This window comes from Pocillopora damicornis, chromosome 8 (assembly GCF_964200805.1).
Source record: "Pocillopora damicornis chromosome 8, jaPocDami1.2, whole genome shotgun sequence".
Classification (NCBI taxonomy): domain Eukaryota; kingdom Metazoa; phylum Cnidaria; class Anthozoa; order Scleractinia; family Pocilloporidae; genus Pocillopora; species Pocillopora damicornis.
Window position 1 is genome coordinate 68438 of NC_142677.1, and position 21169 is coordinate 89606.

Genomic DNA, 21169 nt, shown 5'->3' on the forward strand with positions numbered 1-21169 from the left:
ACATTTCCCCCTTCAGACAAGAGGAAATATATAGGTTCTTGCTTAAATCTCAGACTGAGGAATTATGACCAAGATAACCAATTGTAATGTACTGCCCAAACTAATAAGGATCTTCGCACTCTTCATCATAAATGTTTCAAATAATTATCTAAACAAGCGCTGGCCTTATCGACCAACTTTGTTATCGCGATAGCCTTAATCTTACGTTTCCAATATATGTCTTACTATGCATCATTGCGAATTTTTGATAGAATGTTCTGGTTCAGATTACTATAACTCAGACAAGGGAAATTAGTAACCGGGCCTTAAAACTGTATGGATCAAACCGTCGTTGTAAAAAGAAAAAAAATTATATCATTTAAACGGCTTATGGGGTTTCTCTCCTAAGAAATTACAAAACCGTAATACCTGTCTATTAACTCCCTTCTCTAATAAGCCTGCCGTTTGCAAGTTGCTTTGGGTAACAACCTCACCCATCTCTAATAAGGCCCCTCCCATTTTTTTCATGCGGCCCGGTTGGTTTGTTTTTAAATAATTATCCCCTCAAACACATAAAACTGTTTGTTACCCTTAATTAAATAAAAACGTTTCACTGCAGTTGTTTGAGTTTTGTACAAAAACTACCTTAAGACGAAAACGGCGTGTTTAAGATTTAAAGTAAGCCCCCCTCAAATTTAAACTCCCCTCTCTCAAATAATAGCCTCTGTGACTTCTGGTTAACAGCGTTTTCGGCGTGACTTCAGCGTGACTTCTGCGTGACGTGTAACACACAGAAATTTCTGAGTGCCACGTGGTTGCAAATTTGGATCGATTTTTTTTTTCAATGTATAATAATTTAAATATGTAAAAGACGTTTATGTTGTAGGGATCAATGTTTCCAAAGCTAAGAATAAGCCAGCGCTCATATATAAACAGTGCTTAAATCGTCAGTTCCAGCAGGCTTATTAAATGCAATCTTCCTGGAATCGTCTTTGTTGCTACATGGTGAAATCCTTCGATTATGGTTTGCAATACAACGTCTTTCACCGATTTGCTCTACTCAGGTAGGAAATGTGTCTATTTTGTTGCTGCCTCGAAGTTCTGGCTCGTTGTTATTGCCCGTTTTAGTTAAATCGCTTTGTCATTAAAGACGATTTGTCTCGCGTTAATTACGTTCAGTTATCAATCGAATTCGCTCGAAACTCGTTAACATATTATTGGATTAGTGTTCCGTTCTGTTAAGAGTATTCAAAATGATTAAACCAAGCAGCAAATGACGCTTGTCGTATGTGATAAAAGGGACACGAATTTCGTAGCTCGTGTTGGTTTTCAGGGTGGTGGTGTTTAGGTTTGGTGATATATAATGGTGCACGTTTTTTTTCCGTTGTTCACGCAAACCTTCAAAATGTCAAAGAGAAATTTTCTGCCCCTAAATGCGGCAGTTTAGGCGTGTGAAACGTTTTCTTGTCTCACTCATGCCAGTACTGTTTCAAGAGGCTACTCAAAGCTTTCCTGTTCTTGAAAATTTATTTTCGTTTCATAATATGCCTTTTTTTCCAGGAGAATTAAAATTTATTTGTTTTCATGTCTATTACTTGGTGCAATAAAAACATGGAACTACTAAGGGTAAGTTTTGATTATGGCCTATTTAAAGTCACGCTAACTTGGATCAAAACTCAGAAGTCTGATTAATTGAGAACTTTGTACAGCCGTTTTCGTCTCTGGAGAATTACTTGTGCGAGATTTTATTTTATTTAAAAGTGAAACCCTCTTCGCACAAAACGATTGGCCTTTTTTCCTCACAATGTATGTATTTTTTATCCCCTCCAACCATGACTAATTTCTACCTTAAGTAATTATTTTTTTTCTCTTTCAGGCCGCTGAATTTGTTAATCAGCTTCGCACCCCTGAGACTAACTCATATTGAGATTTTTTTATCAGTCTTACACCACTGTACTTTTTCTCTACACCCCTAACCCCCAGCCACTCAACCTCCCACTTATAAAATACTAAGAAGAAATATATTTTATACGAAATCTAAAATTTTTAGGTCTATATTATTACAATAGAAAAATGCCTCCAGGGAATGGCTGAAAATTAAATACATTGTGGCATGTACCTATCATTTAGAAATTAACTAACAGAGTTTCTCAAAATAAAAAAGTACTGTGGAAGGTATGCTGTTAGACGAGAAATTTGTAAAACTGTGATATTTTGTGAATTATTCAAGATGGCAGCACTGAACACATTGTTGATTTAACGCAGTCCGCGGATGTTAAGAGCAAGGTAAAGCAATTGAAGAGCTTCCATATGAAAACTAGAATTTATAAATGACATAGTAATTATTATGCTTAATGTGTGGATAAGCTTGTAAATGCGCGATGTAAAATCGATGTGACAGATGTTGTGAAATGAGAGTTTAATGTATTTTGATAATTTATTTATTATTCAGGATGTTTATTTTACGGAATCCCAAGATTTTTAAGCAAAGTAAACCAATTATAGAGTTTGTCGGGGCAGGGGGGCATAGCTTGTAAAAAAGGTTTGTCGAGTGACTAGAAAAATACTCCTCGATACCACACTGTAACGTGTCTAAGAGCATGTAACTTTTTCACATAACTAGGATTGTGAAAATGGAGCACAGGAAAAAGAAGAAGAGGAGGCGTCTGAAATTGACTCCAAAGTCAAGCAGAAAAGGAGACTTTTTCCTATACCGCTATGTAATGCCAAAGTGGTCCGTATTCCTCGCCATCTTGTGGAGGTCCGCGGGTGGTCTAAGGAGTATGCTCGCAGTGCCCTTGTACGCTTTGGTCTACGAAAGACCAACAGTAACTCAAGCCCAAGCAAAGTGCCCAAAAACAAAAAGAAAACAACAAAGTAAAGGTTGACAAGAAAGCAGAGGGGAAAAGCAAGGATTACCACCGTTATCATTATTGTCCAATGGATGGTTGTACAGCACTTGTAAAAAGAATGCCTCTTCATCTTAAGAAAGTTCACAAACTACTTCTCGATTCTGTTGAATTCAAGGCCGCATTGTCAAGGGTGCGACGACTAGTCAGTGATTCACTCCGGCGACGTTATCATGAAAGACGGAGCAACCTTGGGAAAGACAAGGGTGAATCTTCAGTGAGTGTTGAGGCCCTTGAAGACAATGAAGATGAAATAAACGTCCGTAGAAGAAGCTCGCATAGACGTGTCAAGATTCTTGACGACAGCGAAAGCGAAAGTGAGCAAGTGAACATAGAAGTATTCACACAAGAGTTGTGGAGATTGAAGACAGTGAAGATGAAAATGGAAGCTCCTTTGAAACTCCCAACAAATTGTCTGAAGATGTCATTTCTAAATTTAAAGCCTGGCTTAGATCAGCCGACGGAGGTAAGCTAGATGAGAAAACCAACCAACAGCATGGAAAACAAGTTTCCAACCTTTTGAAGGTGGTAGATGACAAATGCGACTTGACACCCTTGTTCGACGATCACCTTATTAACCAAAAGTCCCTCGAGGGCTACGCAAAGAAAGAATACCACCCCAAAATAACGCAGAGTTATTTGATGAATTTACGTCACTTTTACTCCTTCTCCCTCACTGAACAACCAGGAATAACTGTTCCTAAGAAAAAGTTAATCTCTCTAAGAGACAAGGTCAGCCGGTGGTCATCAGCATTTCGCTAGTACAACGCCAAACGACACTGGGAGAAGATGTATCACGCTTTGATAACTCCGGATCAAATAAGAACGTTGGAAACAAGCAAAGCTGCCAGAGATACTGTATCAGACATGGTTTGATGCTACTCTGGTTTACAGATTTAATGAATGTAACCGAAGAAGTTACAATTCATAGACCCAACGTTTCGACACTCCTGTCTAGTGCCTTCATCAGGGGTGATCTAAATGCTGCAACAAGATGTCCTTTTATACGATCACTAATTAGCGGCCTTTTACCCAGATACTGTATGTTTATTAGGTCAACTGTCAGGTGCACACAAATAAGGCTCCTCTCTCTTTCTCACTCGATAATGATAGGAGCCTGGGTAACACAACTCAGCCAAGTTCAGGGGAACAGTCCGGATTATACGGTCTGTGTCTTTGTGTCGTTTTAAAATTGTATTTCATAGCCCCCTTCACATAAGGAAATGTTTTTCTTCACTCTTAAGATTGTTGTATATCTTGAAGTTGATATCCAACTAGATGTGGCTGTGTTTTAGACGTAATATCAGATGATAAAGGCGTTGGCCCCACATTTTACACTTCTTTTTTCCGCTTCCCAGCTCATAGGCATTTACTCAGAATAAACAGATTCTTTCTCTTAATTTAGTGTTAATTTTTCACTTTAAACATGTATTATGATGGTGGCATTAGTCTAACGGCATTGCAAAAGGGATGCGCTTATTAGCGAGTCACTCGCCATGTCGGAACGTGTACTGTGAAAGAAAAAAGAAAGGAATGAACAGTTTTGGTCAACCCAAAACTGTGGGTCGAAACAACACGCTGTTCTTGAGTAAAATACCTGTATCGTAAGAGATCAGCCTTTACGCTTGAGTTCTTTCAAACAAACCTTTTCCTATAAAAAGTTCCCATTATTGCGCGAGGCTTACATTCCGTTTTAAAAGCTATATTTGACGGACAACTCCCTGAAGAATGTTTTCACTGCTCTCCCTGTTTTCAAGATATTCTTGCTAACCTCGTTATTCTTTATTGTAACCTGCAGCTGACGTCCAAATATCTCCGTGATTGATATTATAACGAACCGGGCGATCAATCGAAATTTCGGCTTAAAAAAAGAGGGGCTCTTATTGCAAGGTGGACACTCAATCGAAGGGGCAAAGGAGGATTTATCATTATGCTGTGCTGATTCAGTTGTAATTAAAGCTGAAAGATTTGTAGATAAAAATGCAATAGAAACAGCTTTTCTTTTTATACCTACTATTTACGACCATCTAAGAAAGTGAGGAAGGAGGGAATGCTTTTTCAAGTGGGGCGCTTGTATGACATAATGGTCCAAGGGGTTGGTGCTTATTTGGGGTAGGAAATAAAGTATGTGAGAAACACTTCTAAAATTGACTCTCCGTTGCGTAAATTGGAATAGGTTTCTATTATGTTGAAATTGTGTCAATACATTATCTTGCCCCTGGAGCGGCTTTAAATGGCAACTTACTCAAAAGACTTCTTTTGAGGAAGATCAGAGAGATTGTGAGCCATGCAACACTGTTGCTGAATATATCGAGACTGAAGTGAATAATTTTTATCCGTCGTCGTAATTGATCTTTTCTACTATTATGGTTTAAATATTCCTCCTGTCATTCCCATCCACGAGCTAAATTTTCTTTCTTACTCTTTAGTTTTGGAAAATGTTTGACTTTTTTGCCATAGTCATTCTTATCGAATATTCGACTTTACTAAACAAGACCGTCGGGGGGCGTTTTCTTCAGGTATGGAGAAAGGCCACGATCACTGAACGCCCTCGTTTGTTTGTTTGTTTCTTATTTCGTAGTTGTTGTTTGTGCGATTTCTTGTTTTGTTGGTTTTTTTCGTCTTCTTTATTCCTCTGAGACCTGATAAAGAAAAAGCACCGTACGAAGTCTCGACATCATCTAGATCCTCACAAAACAGTAAATCCACGCATTGCTAGACTTTTAGCGCAGTGCAGCTTTAACATGGAAGAATTTCAATAAATTTATTAGCTGACAACGAATCTATATGCCTTTAAAATGCTATCTGAAATGTATTCTGCAAGATTTGATAAATCATGTTTCTCGTTCCCGAGTTTCCACGGCAAAAGTGACGTTCCATGGTATAGTAAGTTATACGAACGCTGACTAACTACTCTCAATATGACGTCCTATCGAAATGTTAAGTCAGAGCTTGGCCTGTTTACCTGAACAGAGTGAGAAGTCACACTTATGGTGTTAATGATTAGCGCGTGAGGGCTTGGTGGGTGTAGTTCTTTCTCTCCTTTGTTTAGAGTATGTCTCTGAACTACTTAGTGGTTTGTCTACACTGAAACGTTCAGACTACAATTTCCAAGTTTGTCACCTGTGATCTATGTTAATTTTGGATCAGTTTTTGTTTCTGGGCAACCGACCTCGGTTCTGAAAAACCGACCTCGGGAATAAATCCGTCCTCGGGTAGTGTATGTACTGTCGGTAAACTGTCCTCGGTTGATGTCCACGTAACGTCCACTTTTGCCCGAGGTCGGTTTTTTAGAACCGAGGTAGGTTGCCCAGAAACAAAAACTGATCCTTAATTTTTTGCATTCATTAACTATTTTTGTGGTGATACCACTGGATGTAAACATGACGGACCCGTCCAAGGATTTTCTAATGCTTAGAAACCGAATACCAAACGCCTGTTGGCAGTACCTCAAAGAAGTAGCGCATTTCCTACTTTATCCCCCACTTTTGATAAACGAAACGACATTTCATTTCGACCTAACTTTCGTGGTCGCTATTGTGAAATAAAAGTGAACTGAATTGCTAGATAAACAGATAAATAAGTAAGGAGGTAAGAATTAATCAGTTAACTGTGGGTTTATAATTTGAGGTATCCGTTAAAGTAAGGACGTTTCGCAAAGGAACGTGATAATCAAAGTACTGCACCAACGTTTGTGCACCTCTTAAATCATTTACACCTTGTCAAGAAATGAATTAAAAGTAATGTTTAGTTGAACATATACGGCAACTTAGTACTGGCATGAATTTTAATGAAGGGGTGGTTTTAGGTAGTGGAACTAAGAGAAGTTCGACTCGCCTGACAGAGAGGTATAAAAGCACCAGTTGCCGTAAGAATTGACGCACAGCGAAACATACAATGGATGCTCTCAGCAGTCTTTTCATGCAGCGCCCCTTGGAAATATTGGGCCGAGGAGACGGATCTCACTCCAGACTGTGACTACGAAAAAAAAAGAATATGGGAACACAAATTGAAAAAAGTTAGAAAAGGATATGGGAACACAAGTAAGAAAAGTAAGAAAAGAAAATGGGAACAAAAGTGAAAATCTCGTAAGGTTTGCTACCAAAAGGTGTCCTTGAATCAATCTAATTTTAAAGAAGGTAATTTAGTGTTAACAACTGGGTTGAAAACGTAAATTAGCCACCGTAAAGGGTAAAAAAGCTGACGTTTCGAGCGTTAGCCCTTCGTCAGAGCGATTAGAGGAATTGTGGGTTGTGTGTGGATTTATATGTAGAAAGTGGAGCTACGCCATTGGTGGGAATATGGTGACGAGAAAACAGGAATAAATTAGTTGAATGAAAAGCGCTCGTTGATTCCGTGAGAAATCCACAAACCTAACAACCCAGGTCGACCCATCGTTTCTGCCTGCAGTTGTCCCACTGAACTTATTTCCAGCTATTTAGACAAAATTATGGCACCTATCGTCAAAACTCTACCGTCTTACAGTAAGGACAGCCAACACGCACTTGAAATTTTTCGTGACTTTAGTTTCCTCGACCAAAACAAACTTATTTTCATCATGGATATAACATCTCTTTACACTGTCATTCCCAATGACGAAGGTCTCCGGGCCCTCAAACATTTTTTCGATCAACACATTGTTAAGGAACCTAGCTCTGAAACACTACTCCGTCTGGCCGAACTAGTACTCACACTCAATTGCTTTTCATTCGGTGGTAACTACTACAAACAAACTAATGGCGTGGCCATGGGTACTAAAATGGGACCCAGCTACGCCAATCTTTTTGTAGGTTTTATCGAACATCAATTTTTTAGCCAATACCACGGCCCAAAACCTCAACTCTACGGCCGCTACATTGACGATTGCATCGGCGCTACCTCCTCTGCCAAAGAGGAGCTCACTCAATTTATAACCGCCGTCAATTCCTTTCATCCGGCTCTTAAATATACCTGGGAAATTTCCGACACTTCTTTGGCTTTTCTAGACATCAAAATTTCAATTGAAGGCAACGGCTTATGTACTAGTGTTTACTATAAACCTACAGATTCACATAGTTACTTGTTGTATTCATCCTCACATCCATCACACGTCAAGAACTCCATACCTTTTTCACAGTTTCTCAGACTCCGTCGTTTATGTAGCGACGACTCTGATTTTTCCGAAAAATCAGAGGCAATGTGCCAGTTTTTCGATAAACGCGGCTATCTTGTTTCTGTCGTTCAAGCGGGCTACCACCGTGCCCAACAAATCGATCGACAGGTAGCACTACAAACAGCCGAGAAGGAGAACGCTGACCGCATTCCGTTTACTCTTACATTTCACCCTCACAACCACGCAGTTAAATCTATCATTCTTAAAAATTTTAAATTACTCCAAAACGATTCAGAGACTGGCACTATCTTTTCGCAACTCCCACTTATTTCATTCAAACGTGACAAAAACATAGGCAACTTTTTAGTCAGGAGTTCATTTCAAACCAATGACCAATCTGGAACTTTTAAATGCGTTCGCTCACGATGCAAAACTTGTCCTTTCATTCATAACGTAGAGAAAATATCGGGACCCAAAAGATCCATTAAGATCATTGATCACTTTACGTGTACCTCCGCCAATGTTATTTACTGCATAACTTGCACTTATTGCAATAAGTTATACATCGGCGAAACAGGAAGACGACTGGGTGACCGATTCCGAGAACACCTTCGCGATGTGGAAAGAAATGACAAGGACGCATCCAAACCAGTCGCTAGACACTTTAATCTTCCTTATCATTCTAAACAGCATATGGCAGTTTGCGGCCTTTCCTTACATCTAGGCAGTTCGGAAAGCCGTAAAACACTAGAACAAAAATTTATATTCCAAATCGGCACCCTTAATCCCCACGGAATCAACGAGCGCTTTTCATTCAACTAATTTATTCCTGTTTTCTCGTCACCATATTCCCACCAATGGCGTAGCTCCACTTTCTACATATAAATCCACACACAACCCACAATTCCTCTAATCGCTCTGACGAAGGGCTAACGCTCGAAACGTCAGATTTTTTACCCTTTACGGTGGCTAATTTACGTTTTCAACCCAGTTGTTAACACTAAATTACCTGCTAGACTCCCCCACCGCAGCACCACAGTTTCTTTAGAAACTTACCCCTTTATTCATTTTTAATTTTAAAGAATGCGAGCTACGGTTTTTTAATAGGGTCAATTATTTATAGTGCAATGTTAGAATGTAGAAAAACATTGTATAAGCTACAATTTGATTACAGAAGCTAAGAAGACGCACAGTTATGAAGTTTACTTGCTGTTCGGCTTAACGTCAACCTTCTATACTCCACATTTCGTTGTATATCTTGGGGGAAATTACTTTAGCAGACTTTAAGACTGATATTTGTACATAACCACCATGGGGGATCATGAAAAATACAACTGCCAATGTTGGGGAATACTGCGAATCCTCTGACGACGTATAGGGGATCAGGTAGATTCCATTGTGACACAACCAAAATCTGCCGACCCCTCGCCCTACGTGATAAATTATAACCTATCCATAACTCTTGTATATTGTTACGATGTGCTAACTAGAAGAGGGTACATCTTAGGAGGAGATTAAGGAGATCGACTATCTCAATATAATTTTTTTTTGCAACTTAAACATTCCACTAAAGTGGTTTTTTTTTTTGTTTAAGAGAGGAAATTATTGAGAAAACAGTACCGATGATCATTCAAAGAGTCCCCAAAAAAGGATTTTTAAAGACAAGTGTTTTAGATTAGAGACTGTGTCAATTATCAGGGAAACTGCATATTTGTTTCCTATTTATCTCTCAGAAACATGATGAAGAAGTTCGCTGATTATTTTGAAAACTAGACGCATATCTGTGTGTCTTTAGAAGTTTGTATTGATAAAGTATTGGCACAGGCCCCATACTAAGTGATTTTCACCAGTATCTCCCATGTAAGTGTTTCAATTCATGTAAAAAGTAACCGATAACAATTTTTAAAGCATGTTGAAATTTTAAACATTTCACCCAAGCTTTTCAATTATCTTTTAAGGACTACATTGTACTCGCGCCCTTGCTTTGGAGCCTTGACGGGGATTGATGACTGAACCGGCTGTGAAGTTTAGGCTCAGCCGGGCCTCCTACGTAGAACCTGGATAATTAGTTCTTTAGTACCACGACTGCACCGAACGGGTGATTCCATAAAAGAAATTATAAAGTAATCTGCAACCAATCGGAGCCGTACATCTCTATAATCTTCCGATTACATAAACTAAATCGACAAACAATTCTTCAAATTAACAATTTTGCCAAATGAAAGCTAAATTATTTAGGAGAGATAATGTTGAAGGTTCGCATCTGCCTTCTGTTTAGTACTTATGCTGTTGCATTGTAAGTCGAGGATATGTAACAGAGGTTAGCCTGCCGACTAATTTGAAAGTGATCAAATCAGAAGGTACTGCAAACTATTTTCTGTATTTTAACCACGGGTTTTAATATATTTATTGCGCATACTTAAACTCTGTATTTTGATAAAATAATTCCCAACGATGCTTTGGGAATAACTCATCCAAATCAATTTTCTTCATCTAAAGGTAGAGAGTTTGATATAGAGGTGCGCTTCAAAAATTTTTTTTTGGGAGTCTTACTTCCAATTGCTCTAGACCCTGGGAATAATGAAAAGGTGCAAAGTATGAGACCAATATGAAATGGGCACGTAGTAAGGTTTCCACATTTTCGCCTATGGAAAGTCTTAGTGGTGAAGTGTCTAACATGGAGAGGGAACACTAAAAAAGTGAATATATTGTGTTTTGTACCTTTTCTTAATTTTACTTTCTATTCTCAGAGAATAATAGCTTAATTCTCCGTTAATTTTTTTTCAACCTTTTTTTTTCTTTATATGAGAGGTCTGGGTTGTGAAAGATGCTCACAAAAAAATTTTCAAAGATGATCGAGTTAAAGAAATTCTCAGATTTTATTGCATCAAATGTTAAGTTTATTCATTTTATCTTAGGCTGCGGGGCCAGACACAGAAGGTTATTTTGTAGAATAATTCTAATTATAACCGTTTCGTAACATGTCATGGTGGTTCAAAAAGAGTTTGAAATTCTGAATTTATTTGAGACAGCAAATGTTTACATTATGGTCTCCATTACATCGAATCGGTGTCGTTAAATAGGGAACTTTCCATTGAATGATAAATTTGTTTTAGCTAACGAGCAAGGTAACCAATCATATACTATTAGATAGGATAAAACGTAGAATCATATCTCAGCTATTCATTTTTCACATCAGTCCTTATCTGTATCTGATATTATACAGGGATCCATAAACGCTCTCGAGAAGGAGAAGGCGTATGACGGTAACAATAAAAAATAGGGAAGTTCGTACACCAACATGCGACATAAGGAGGCCGGAATAATTCTTGACTCCGCAGTTTAGGTGTTTTATCTTAGAATAAAGCAGTGTTTTTACGAGGTTCGATGTATTTTGACGAGCTCACAGGAGGACTGAAAAGACAAACAAAATGTTTAAACTCTATTCGTGCATTCCATGTGCTTTATTTAGTGCAGCTGGATAATAAGATTCTTACTATGTAATTTGTGGTTAATTTTCTCAAGGCGAAATCGAGAAAATCTGGAGAATTATTATACCTTAACGATTACGCATAAATTTTTAAACATTTTCATGAACTTGGTGATAGGAAATGTAATTAACTGAACGAACAGTTACATATACAAATCATTGAAACCACTTGGTTTTGGCAGGGCTCGTACAGATCAAAAATGACTGATTCAACAGTTCCAAATTGTTCAGACCGCTTCCTTTTTTTTTCCATTCAGCTCTATTGAGCGTGACTTTTTAAAATACATTTATCGTCTTTCTACGTAAGATTTTAAAGCGTTATTCTTTCTCCTTAATTTTTAGCACTCCTAAAATTAAAACGCTACTCGTCTGCGTAGATAGAGAAACTAAAGCTAACAAAGTGAGAAATTATCGTCGGCATTGAGAAACTTCTCGGTAGGCTAGCTAGAAGAAATTACCCATTCCGTGCTTAAATATGTGTTTAAAACTCAGTTGTTGTTTATTCATCTTGGTTACCGCAGGAAATGAAACGTCTTATTTTAGAACTTCCCCATCGATAAGAGAAACTCATTTTTAATTTAGCACCAGAGCCCAGATCATATTGAAAATTGGTCTTTCGAAATATAATTGATTCTTTAGAATTAAATTCAGAGCTCATTACCTGAACAGTATCATGTTTCATAAATCTAAAATAAACTTTGCGGCATCGTAATTTGGAACGGCAAGACTTAATTGGTTGGAACTGACTAAACAGCGATGTACATTTCATGATTGATACGAAAACGTGAGCGCGGCGAACGAGTAAGACGTCGAGTTGAACACGAGAAGAGGAATTCCATATCTACAAGCAACCATGTATTATTTTGTTTATCATATAAACACAATAGCCCTTTACTGGAAAGAAAAGCCGACTTCATCAACGAATGAAAATAAAGGAATCGACAATCCTCGAATAACAATCGCAGAGTGCGTTAGCGCTGACTCTTAAGACGGAAAAATGCGTTGAATCATGATTACAAAAACAACAACGGTCGTAATTTTCAACTAACAAAATTCTCATTTATTGACTTTGTCCTTACCGACAGATGAAGTCTTTCAGGTAAATGGTCAAAATCGGCCAGTGGCAAATCTTCCACTTGTCGATTTTCATTCTCAGCCGAGAGAAATGCTAACACCAAAGCCACTGAATACGAAACTTTCGGTTTTTCGTTTAGTATATTGGTTTTCTTTCCCTTCTAGGAAAGTTTGAACCTCATCGTCTGTCAGCGATACGGATCTTTTAGTGTTTTAGCCGCCATATTTCGAGAAAGCTGCGACAAACAACTTGTACTGAGAATCATGAAGGCTTTGCCGTTTACTCATCAACCGAGTGGCGCCAAAGGCGAGTGACGTGTAAGCAGCTAATTGGCTATATCAACACACGTAAAAAAATACGATCTTTTTTTCTTATGTGTGTTGTTACGGCTTTTCTCAGGGCCGGAAATCCTTGTATAACACCACAGTTTATGTGATAAAGTTCACTTCGGTTTACTTAAATCTGTACACATATTTTATCCTTTTTTATTTGTTGTTTTTTTCAGCACGTGTCCTTATTTACATCACTCCACATGCTTCACGCTTAATTTATTATCGTGCCTAAATAATGGTGCACTTTCCTCTCTTTACTTTATCTTATCCCTCAAGAGAACATTCTGAAATTTAAAAAAAATATATCGAGGACCTTCCGAGACCGTCCCCAAATAATGTTGAAGGAAATTCCCCATAACATTTGTATATTAATGACGATTGCCATGCCACATCCTTCGTTGTAAATTTCAATCCTTCAGTCAACAGATGCTTGAAAACCGGGGGGGGGGGGGAAGGTTTGCTTTTACGCGCCCAGAATATTGTCGGCCAGAGCTTGAAAAACTGCGCCCAGCCATCCTTAGTAATAATCTGCATTCTATTCTGAAATATTATTTTAGTTTGTTAAGTACTTTTGCTAAACACCATAAGTAACCTTAGTGGAGATCTTACATTAAGATAGCCGCCCTTGGTGTGTCGCTTTTTCTCCCTCCATTAAAAAAAAAAACAAAACAAAACAAAAACAGAAGGAATAGGATACTCTAAGACGGCCAAGCTAATGATCGATAGAAAAATCCTTAAATATATCTTGCACAAGGAAAAAAAAAAAAAGCAGAGCATGAGCTTAAACAAGGGAGAACCAAGGTAATCGTAGTCTATTAACATCCAGGTGTACTCTCCAATATTTAAAATCCTTACCAATTGGCGGCGAAAGGGACTAGTGACCATCGTCAGAGGTGTAGTCTCTATTTTTTGGCGCTAGATTTGCATTTTCAAATCGCACGCAATGCACTGCGTTTTCCATTGATGTACACTTCCGCATACAGGGAAATTAGAGTACTTGGGTAGGAATTTCTGCAATGGCGCATACGCATACCTTTCATTTAATTAAAAGAGACACTTGCTTCTTAAAATTCCTTATGTTTCTCTGAATCTCCTAACCTTGTGCTATAAACAATTCGGAAATATGCTACTGTTTATTCAATGTTTATAAGTGGCCTCTTTTCATTTTGGGAATTTTCTTTATAGGCTTACTAAAAAAAGTTACCCGTTCCGTGCTTAAATATATGTTTAAAACTCAATTTCTTGTTCATTCATCTAGGATACCGAAGGAAATTAAACATCTTATTTCAGAACATGGCAAAATTAAAAATATCACCATTTGCCAGCAATTAAATCTCTGGTCAGTACTATGTTCCATCAATGCAAGCACAGGCTTACAATGTAGGCAGAAAGCATTTTTCCTGAGTTTCAGATCATCCGCTCTTCTTCATTTTTATAAACTTTGTGTGCATGTCTATGGGTAAACAAGTCTACTCGTATAAAACAGCATTAATTATCCTGAAAATAATAGACAGGCCTAAGAAAGAGGTACGTGGTTGTGAGCACTGCACAGACCCCACTCAGTCGTATGCTTTTCATATGCTAAATGTAACCCAGCACTTTGGTAACAACAGAACCACTTTTTTAGAGAAGGACCCAAATTAAGCAATAATTTGCGATCTAGACTCGCCCTCCGACTACCTATACCAAGTTTATTACAATGTGCGGCAAGTGTTCTTACAAAGTGTGAAAGCTTATATTATTTTAAAGTACAATGGTAATTTATTACAAACAGCCAAAGCTTTTTTAATTACAAATTAAGGCAATTTTTTTACCGAGTGCGATAGTCTGTTATAACAAAGTTCAAATGAATAAAAGGGGCAAGTTTCTAAAGAAACAGTGTTGCTGTGTCGGTGGGAGAGTATAACAGGGTAGTTTAGTATTATCAGCTGAGTTGATAACTTAGGTTGGCCACCGTAGAGAGTTTCAAAGCTGACGTTTCGAGCGTTAGCACTTCATCAGAGCGAATAAAAATAGAATGCAATCTCTTGCAAAGTGCGACGACTTTATTACAAATTGAGACAACAATATTTATAAAGTGGGACAGATATTACAAAGTAAGACGATTATTACAAAGTGCGATAGAAAAAAATCCTGAACAACACAATATTTTCATAAACCAAACTTACTACTTACAAAAAGAATTGAAGGCAGTTTATTGTTATGCACTTGGAATTCACCTTTTCATTTTACCAATTGTAATTGTTTATAATTCCCATTTGTTCCACACCTGTTATTGGAACTAATATCGGGTAAGCCCGCGATTTTACGATTATAAAGAGATTCATTTTGAATTATTAACAATTCGAAATATCTTTGTAAACAGGTTTTTCAAATATTTTAAAATTTTTATTTTTATTCCATAAGGGCTTGTGGTGGGCACCAAATAACAAGTGTTTGTAATTTCATCTCTGACTAATAGCTTGGACTGTAATGCACGAAAGACTTATTATTTAGAAAACACTTTATTCTTCCGCTTATATAATTTTGATATGAAGCTGTGAGCCGACAACCGAAAATAGCGTATTAACATAAAAAGAATTTTAAATTTCATTGCTCTAATAACATTCACATTAGTAGATAAATAATGACAATGCGGTTTTTGATCATTAACTTCTTTTTATTAATTAATGGCGAAAATGAAGCGTGTATTCAAACGTGGTTGAAGTTCGAAGTTTCTAGTAGTATCTAACTTAAAACTCATGATCTGATCCTATCATCTGTTATGTTTAAGGTAACATATAATACGTATTCATATTCCCTGCTTTGTTACTCGAAAACTTTAGGATGATCCTATCGAAAAACGGCAAACGGCGTAATCAGAACTTCCAGCCGTCTGATTTCAGGCGTTTTTTCACCAACGTTTCTTGCATCTGCAATAACTATGAACAAAATTGATGTCTACTTTCCTTCTTCTCGATGTGAAGATTAAACTGTAATTTTGAGCTTATTTTTTCTCCTTTGCCTCAATGTTTAAACTGAAAAACCTTTATTTGTCCCCATATTCCGCTATAATTTTTTTCTCGACACGTGCCGAGGTTTAGTTGAATGTGCCTACATGGCAAAATACCAGAAAATACAAAATAAAGAAAATATTCTTTAATATTTAGTTGCATTTTATGTTTATTATTTCTCTCCTTATTTTTGACCTTATGACCAGAATTGTTAAGGAATAGAGAAATTGTGAATGTCCAATGTTTTGTAAATAAGTTGCCGTGACTGCAGATTATGTTGTTGACTACACTTTTTATGACTTCCACCTTTTCCTGCTTGAAATATGCAATACCGTACATATTATAAAATTCGAAAACCCCTTAGAACAAACTTTTACCTGAAATTGTATAAAGCCTAAGGGTAGTAACAACTCGCGATTTTAATAATTCATTCAAGAACATGATTGTGGAGATGTTGTTATCGCAGTTTTAGCGTATCAATAGTAAAGATCCCGACAACATTTTTGCTTTAAATTGGTAATAATTGTGAAAACTGACCTGAATCGTAATTCACATCATTTAAAGCATTCGTGATGGTCCAACTCGACAGGCCTGTAAAATATATTTTCTCAAAAAGGTTTATTATGATCACCAGGTGTTTTTGTCAGATATTTGATTATTCTATCCCTCTCTAGAACTTGTAAGCTAGGGCATGTACAAAAAAGAGAGGAAAAGAAAAAAAAGTTAACACAGGAACGTTTTTACCGAGCCAAGATTGATAGAGAGTTTCATTTGGTGTCTTTCACTTTGAATGATATTGATCTACCAACCAACTGTAGTTATCATCACGTCCTTTGTTTACCATGCTGGCTGAAATTTTGGAAAGAGCAGGGTAGGCGATATCACTTGAAGCAGTTCGACTAAGCCTTGCATTACAATTTGATTAAAATAACTTTAGAAGTAAGCCATAGACCTTTCCGCCGAGAGAAATCGATTGGTCGCTCATTAAAAACATCGGCATGTAGTGGCCAATAAAAGATGGAATCTTTATCAATAATTCACAAAGTTGAAATCAAGCGCTATAATTTTCACCAAAACCAGTCTTAGTTCATATCCGGATACTTAAGTTGATTGACGTGGAAGGTGAGTCTCTTGTGGCTATCTTCTCAAGAATCCCATCCTAAAGAACCAAAAATTATCTTTGATATCAGTATTACCTACTACCAAAGGAAGGAACTCGATAGAGAATGCTAAAACAAGCGGCATCTTCTCGCACTAATAAGATTCCACATTTGTTTGTTGATTGTCCTAGATGGCAGGACATTTCAAAAGTGATTTGTCTTTAACTGAAAATCCGGTTTCGAGAAATTTTTCTCTTCAAAGTCACATTTTGAACGGTTTATTTTTAAATATCTAGGCTCCTAATGGCTTCCCAGATAGGGAGTTCAATTTCAGATCGCGTGTTGGACAATGAAAAGGACTGCCATATGTTACGCCGATTGAATCGGAGTACGGCCAGCGTAATAAATTTTGTCACCTTGTTTTATTGCTTAAATACCTAGGAAGAGCCTGCTTCGCTACCCTAAATGATGACTTTTTTAACACAAGCTGTGTTCATACCCAAGTAAAAAATAACGTCACGATATTTAAATTATTTACAGCGATATCTAGTTCATAATGAAGTTCCTTGCGTGCCTTACGTTAACAACACTGGTTTCTTTGATTGTGGCTGTCCCATTTCCAAGAGAAGACTTTACCAGAGAGCTTGGAAAATCCGGTCATTACGACAAAGGTAGGACAATATTTATCATCTACTAGCTGATTGAGAGAATGTCATAATAAATGCAGCCACGTACAAGAGTTGAACCAATCTTGAAGCAACCTACAGAAATAAAGTTTGGTTTGCATCGTCCCTTGGCCCAAGTAGCACATTTCAAAAGTCACTTCTTAAAGATAATAAATAGAATTATTGAATTCAGCTATGAAGAATAGGACATTGTTTAACCTAGTAGTTTATTTTGCCAGGTTTCACTAATTTTTTTTTTTTCTGTAAAAATGCTTACATATTTTCCCTACCTTATGTTAATTACAGAATTTGAAAGAATATGCATATATTATCGATAACTTTCTACCATTCTAGATTCGGCTACATACCACCCATGAACCTCGCGTACAAAGAGTCGATGATCTATCTTATTTTCGCTCGTACTTAGAACGTCCTGCAAAACACCTGACGACATGAAATGCATAGATCCTATTTTACAAATAATATGATAGACTGTTTGTGAATAAGATATGAGAAAGTTAGAATTTAAATTGTTCTCCTTGAGTTGGCTCAAAAATTAGCATAAAGTTCAAAGATATTTGTTAACTTGATGCTATTAACTAAAGCATCTGTCTAATGGGTCCTGTTTGTAATTAATTATGGATATAGCTTACTCTTGAGCGAGGAAGCAATTTTTTTCTCGACCCTGAACAATGGTTGTAGGCATCATTTTATACCTCCAACGTCAATTGCGATTAACAATCGCCCTCGTTTATGAACAAGATTGTGGCTTTGTTCACTAGCGCTTTTTATCCCCGTCGATGCCGTTACCATCATTCGCTCGCGGGTGGGCAAGAAGATTCCAGTATTAGAAACATCATTCTACAAGAGCACAGCTTGAAGCGGACAGATCTGCAAATAAAATTCTCGAATCCTAAGAAATGTCGAGCCTTTGTGCCTAAATGTGAAGAATTTCTTCTAATAACAATCGATTTCTATTGATTAACGATCCTTCTTTTGACGTGTAATATTCGTTTTGGGGTTTTAATTATTCATATTTCAAAACCCTTTTTTATGTCAATACGCCAGATGGTAAAATTCAAACTGCCGAAATAAGGAAAGAAATTTATGGAGACTTCGTTTCTTGGTCATGTCTATCTCATACACTCTCATTCCTTCAATGCCTTTCAAAATCCCCGCAATTGATAACACTAATGAGTTCATAGGAAATTCCATTTGGCTCACGAACTCGACTAAAGCAAAAGACCACAAATAAGCAATATGCATATGGTGAAGTGTATTCTTTAGGTTCGTACTTAAAGGCTCTTGTGTTTGTATATAAAGATAGTGAGTTACACCTCACAGTTATTTCTACACTAAATTAAGTAAACATTCTCATAAAATGATTGCCTCATATAAGATGAACCCACACATCTAAAGTAAATAAACCAACTCGAAATGCAGGGAGGTAATAAATGTTTAATTGCGATGAAAAAAAGTAAAAAACTCGGGAACAAACAAACTTATGAGTAAAATCGTGCAACTTACTCAGGAAGATATAGATAACCTTGCCGTTTTCAAAACACTTCTGGCTTTTTTCTTCTTTTAAAAGCAACAATGATTGGCTGGAGTAAAAACACTCATTATGGTGACGCTTAAGAAAACGTCAATAACGATATAACTTTTATTTGCCTTAGGAATTTTCAAATTTTCGAAGGTTTGAAATCGTCAATACTCCCCAAGAGGCCAAGATGTTTTCTTTATTGTAATATTTAACGACAGTGTGAATCGAGAATAAAATTTACCTTCGGACCTCCAGCTTCTCTCTCACGACACACGAAATTTAAAAATTATTTCACAACATTGTTTTGCAGTTAGTGGCTATGATGTGTATAACGCTAGACACGTTGTTTTAGTCTTTTGTTTCACCACGTTCTCGTTGTAGTCGTTTTTGCTCTTTGTGTACGCCCCCTCCTCCTTGCTTTGCTTTCATTTTATTTTCTTGTGGTTTGATTATGAAATCGTTATGATGAAATTAAATGGAGCGGGTAATTCTGTAGGCAGAATCATAATGAGCCATACCTAGGCCTCTTAAAAATTTACGCCAAGTAGATTAAAATGCAGCGTTTTTTACTTTCAAAACGCAAAGAAGTTTTGTGTTTACAACAGAAAACAGATTATAGATATTTTCCTTCCACACTGCTTAAGAAAAATTTAAAATCGCGACAGTCAAAAACAGCAGAAACTCCAGTATATATCTTTACGGTCAGGTTTTAAAGGGGTCTAATACCGCCAAAAATACATCGATGATTAATGTAGAGATATTTCTCTGCCGGCGTAGGTATAATTTCGAACCTTCAAACTATGCCCACTTTGTGCGGAGGAGTCTTAATATTCCATAAGCAACGAGAGTCTTTAAGTATATTTTTTATTCTGGTGTACAAGTGCGCTTGTTCCAGTAAAATTGATGTGCATTTCCTAGTAAAAACCATCAAAACAAAATTCAGCTCCATCCAGATTTTGATATTTAGGGATGTGAGATCACTTTGAGATCACTTTTTTATGGTTCATTTCAGCTGTTCCTCATGAAGAGAAGAGAGCTCCTTCATGTAGAAATGCTGCAGGCGAAATTTATTGCCAGCTAGAAGTATATTACGAGGAATCCTGCCTTTATCAACCAGGAATCATGAAACAGAATTGCAGAAGAATGTGCGGATTTTGCTAGGTATAAAATTTTAAACGCTTTCTGATGGTTTGACAAGTGTACTCTTTAATATGTATGACTATGTGTAACTATTATTTTATATGACTGTTCGAGCAGATATGAATTTTGGGCCATTTACTTAGTGTAATTTTCAGTGTTAACATTTAGATGCGCCGGTTATCTGACCAATTTCTAAAGAGCCCCCTTCAGTAGGCGAGGTCGATAATTTTGAATGCAAAACCAGGTTTGCATCTCAACATGCACATCAATTTCATACAACCAAGGAAAGATACCAATGCTACGTTCTCGTTCCTCCTTTTTTTTCGAAAGCAAACGTGCTCTTTAATAATGGTTAATGAGATCTTTCTTAATTCTAAGTTTATTTTTTTATCTTTTTACATTGCAGGCCCGATGCTGTCTGTAAAGAGTTGTCTATTTCATGTATATTGAAGCCTTTGTAGCAGTGGAACCATACGAAAGTGGAACTCAGAATGTGTTTCCAAAACTCGTTTTAATAATTGAGCTAAATTATCCGAAATTCAAATGCTCTTCTTTTTGTTCATTAGTAATGAACAGCGACAAAATGTAAGTTTTAGACTCCGTTAAATAAAATGAACAAAAGTGAGAAAGTACTTTTTACTTTCCTTTTAGGAGTGCTATGATCTGCTCAATACTTCCGCAATAACAAAACTGAATCATGCGTTATAGCTATCGGTGAACCATTTGTCCATTTTCTCTTTGTATGAAAAATGCATTATTGCCATGAACACTTCCGAGATTCGTATGTCTATCTCACGACAACTTAAAATTTTTTAGCACACTACTTTCCATATTCTCGTAGATACTAAACG

General features: G+C 37.0%; 1 protein-coding gene and 1 long non-coding RNA gene across 4 annotated transcripts; both read left to right on the plus strand.

Annotated features, from left to right (window-relative positions):
- The first annotated feature begins 7338 nt into the window (after positions 1-7338).
- On the plus strand, positions 7339-8966 carry LOC149040798 (uncharacterized). Its single transcript, XM_089214194.1, has one exon. The coding sequence runs from the start codon at positions 7339-7341 to the stop codon at positions 8800-8802; it is 1464 nt and encodes a 487-aa protein (XP_089070320.1). The 3' UTR covers positions 8803-8966.
- A 1239-nt stretch (positions 8967-10205) lies between these two features.
- Positions 10206-20939, plus strand: LOC113680622 (uncharacterized). Of its 3 annotated transcripts, none has more exons than XR_016179448.1 (4): positions 10206-10340; positions 17511-17641; positions 20191-20339; positions 20725-20939. It is a non-coding gene; the product is annotated as an uncharacterized LOC113680622 (long non-coding RNA). The 3 variants fall into 3 exon arrangements; XR_003447098.2 differs by lacking the exon at positions 10206-10340 and adding an exon at positions 16603-16741; XR_003447096.2 differs by lacking the exon at positions 10206-10340 and adding an exon at positions 16891-16992.
- The last annotated feature ends 230 nt before the right edge of the window (positions 20940-21169 follow it).

Bases quoted from the DNA above. Each gene is read 5' to 3' on its own strand.
- LOC149040798 (XM_089214194.1), top strand. From the start codon at position 7,339: ATGGCACCTATCGTCAAAACTCTACCGTCTTACAGTAAGGACAGCCAA.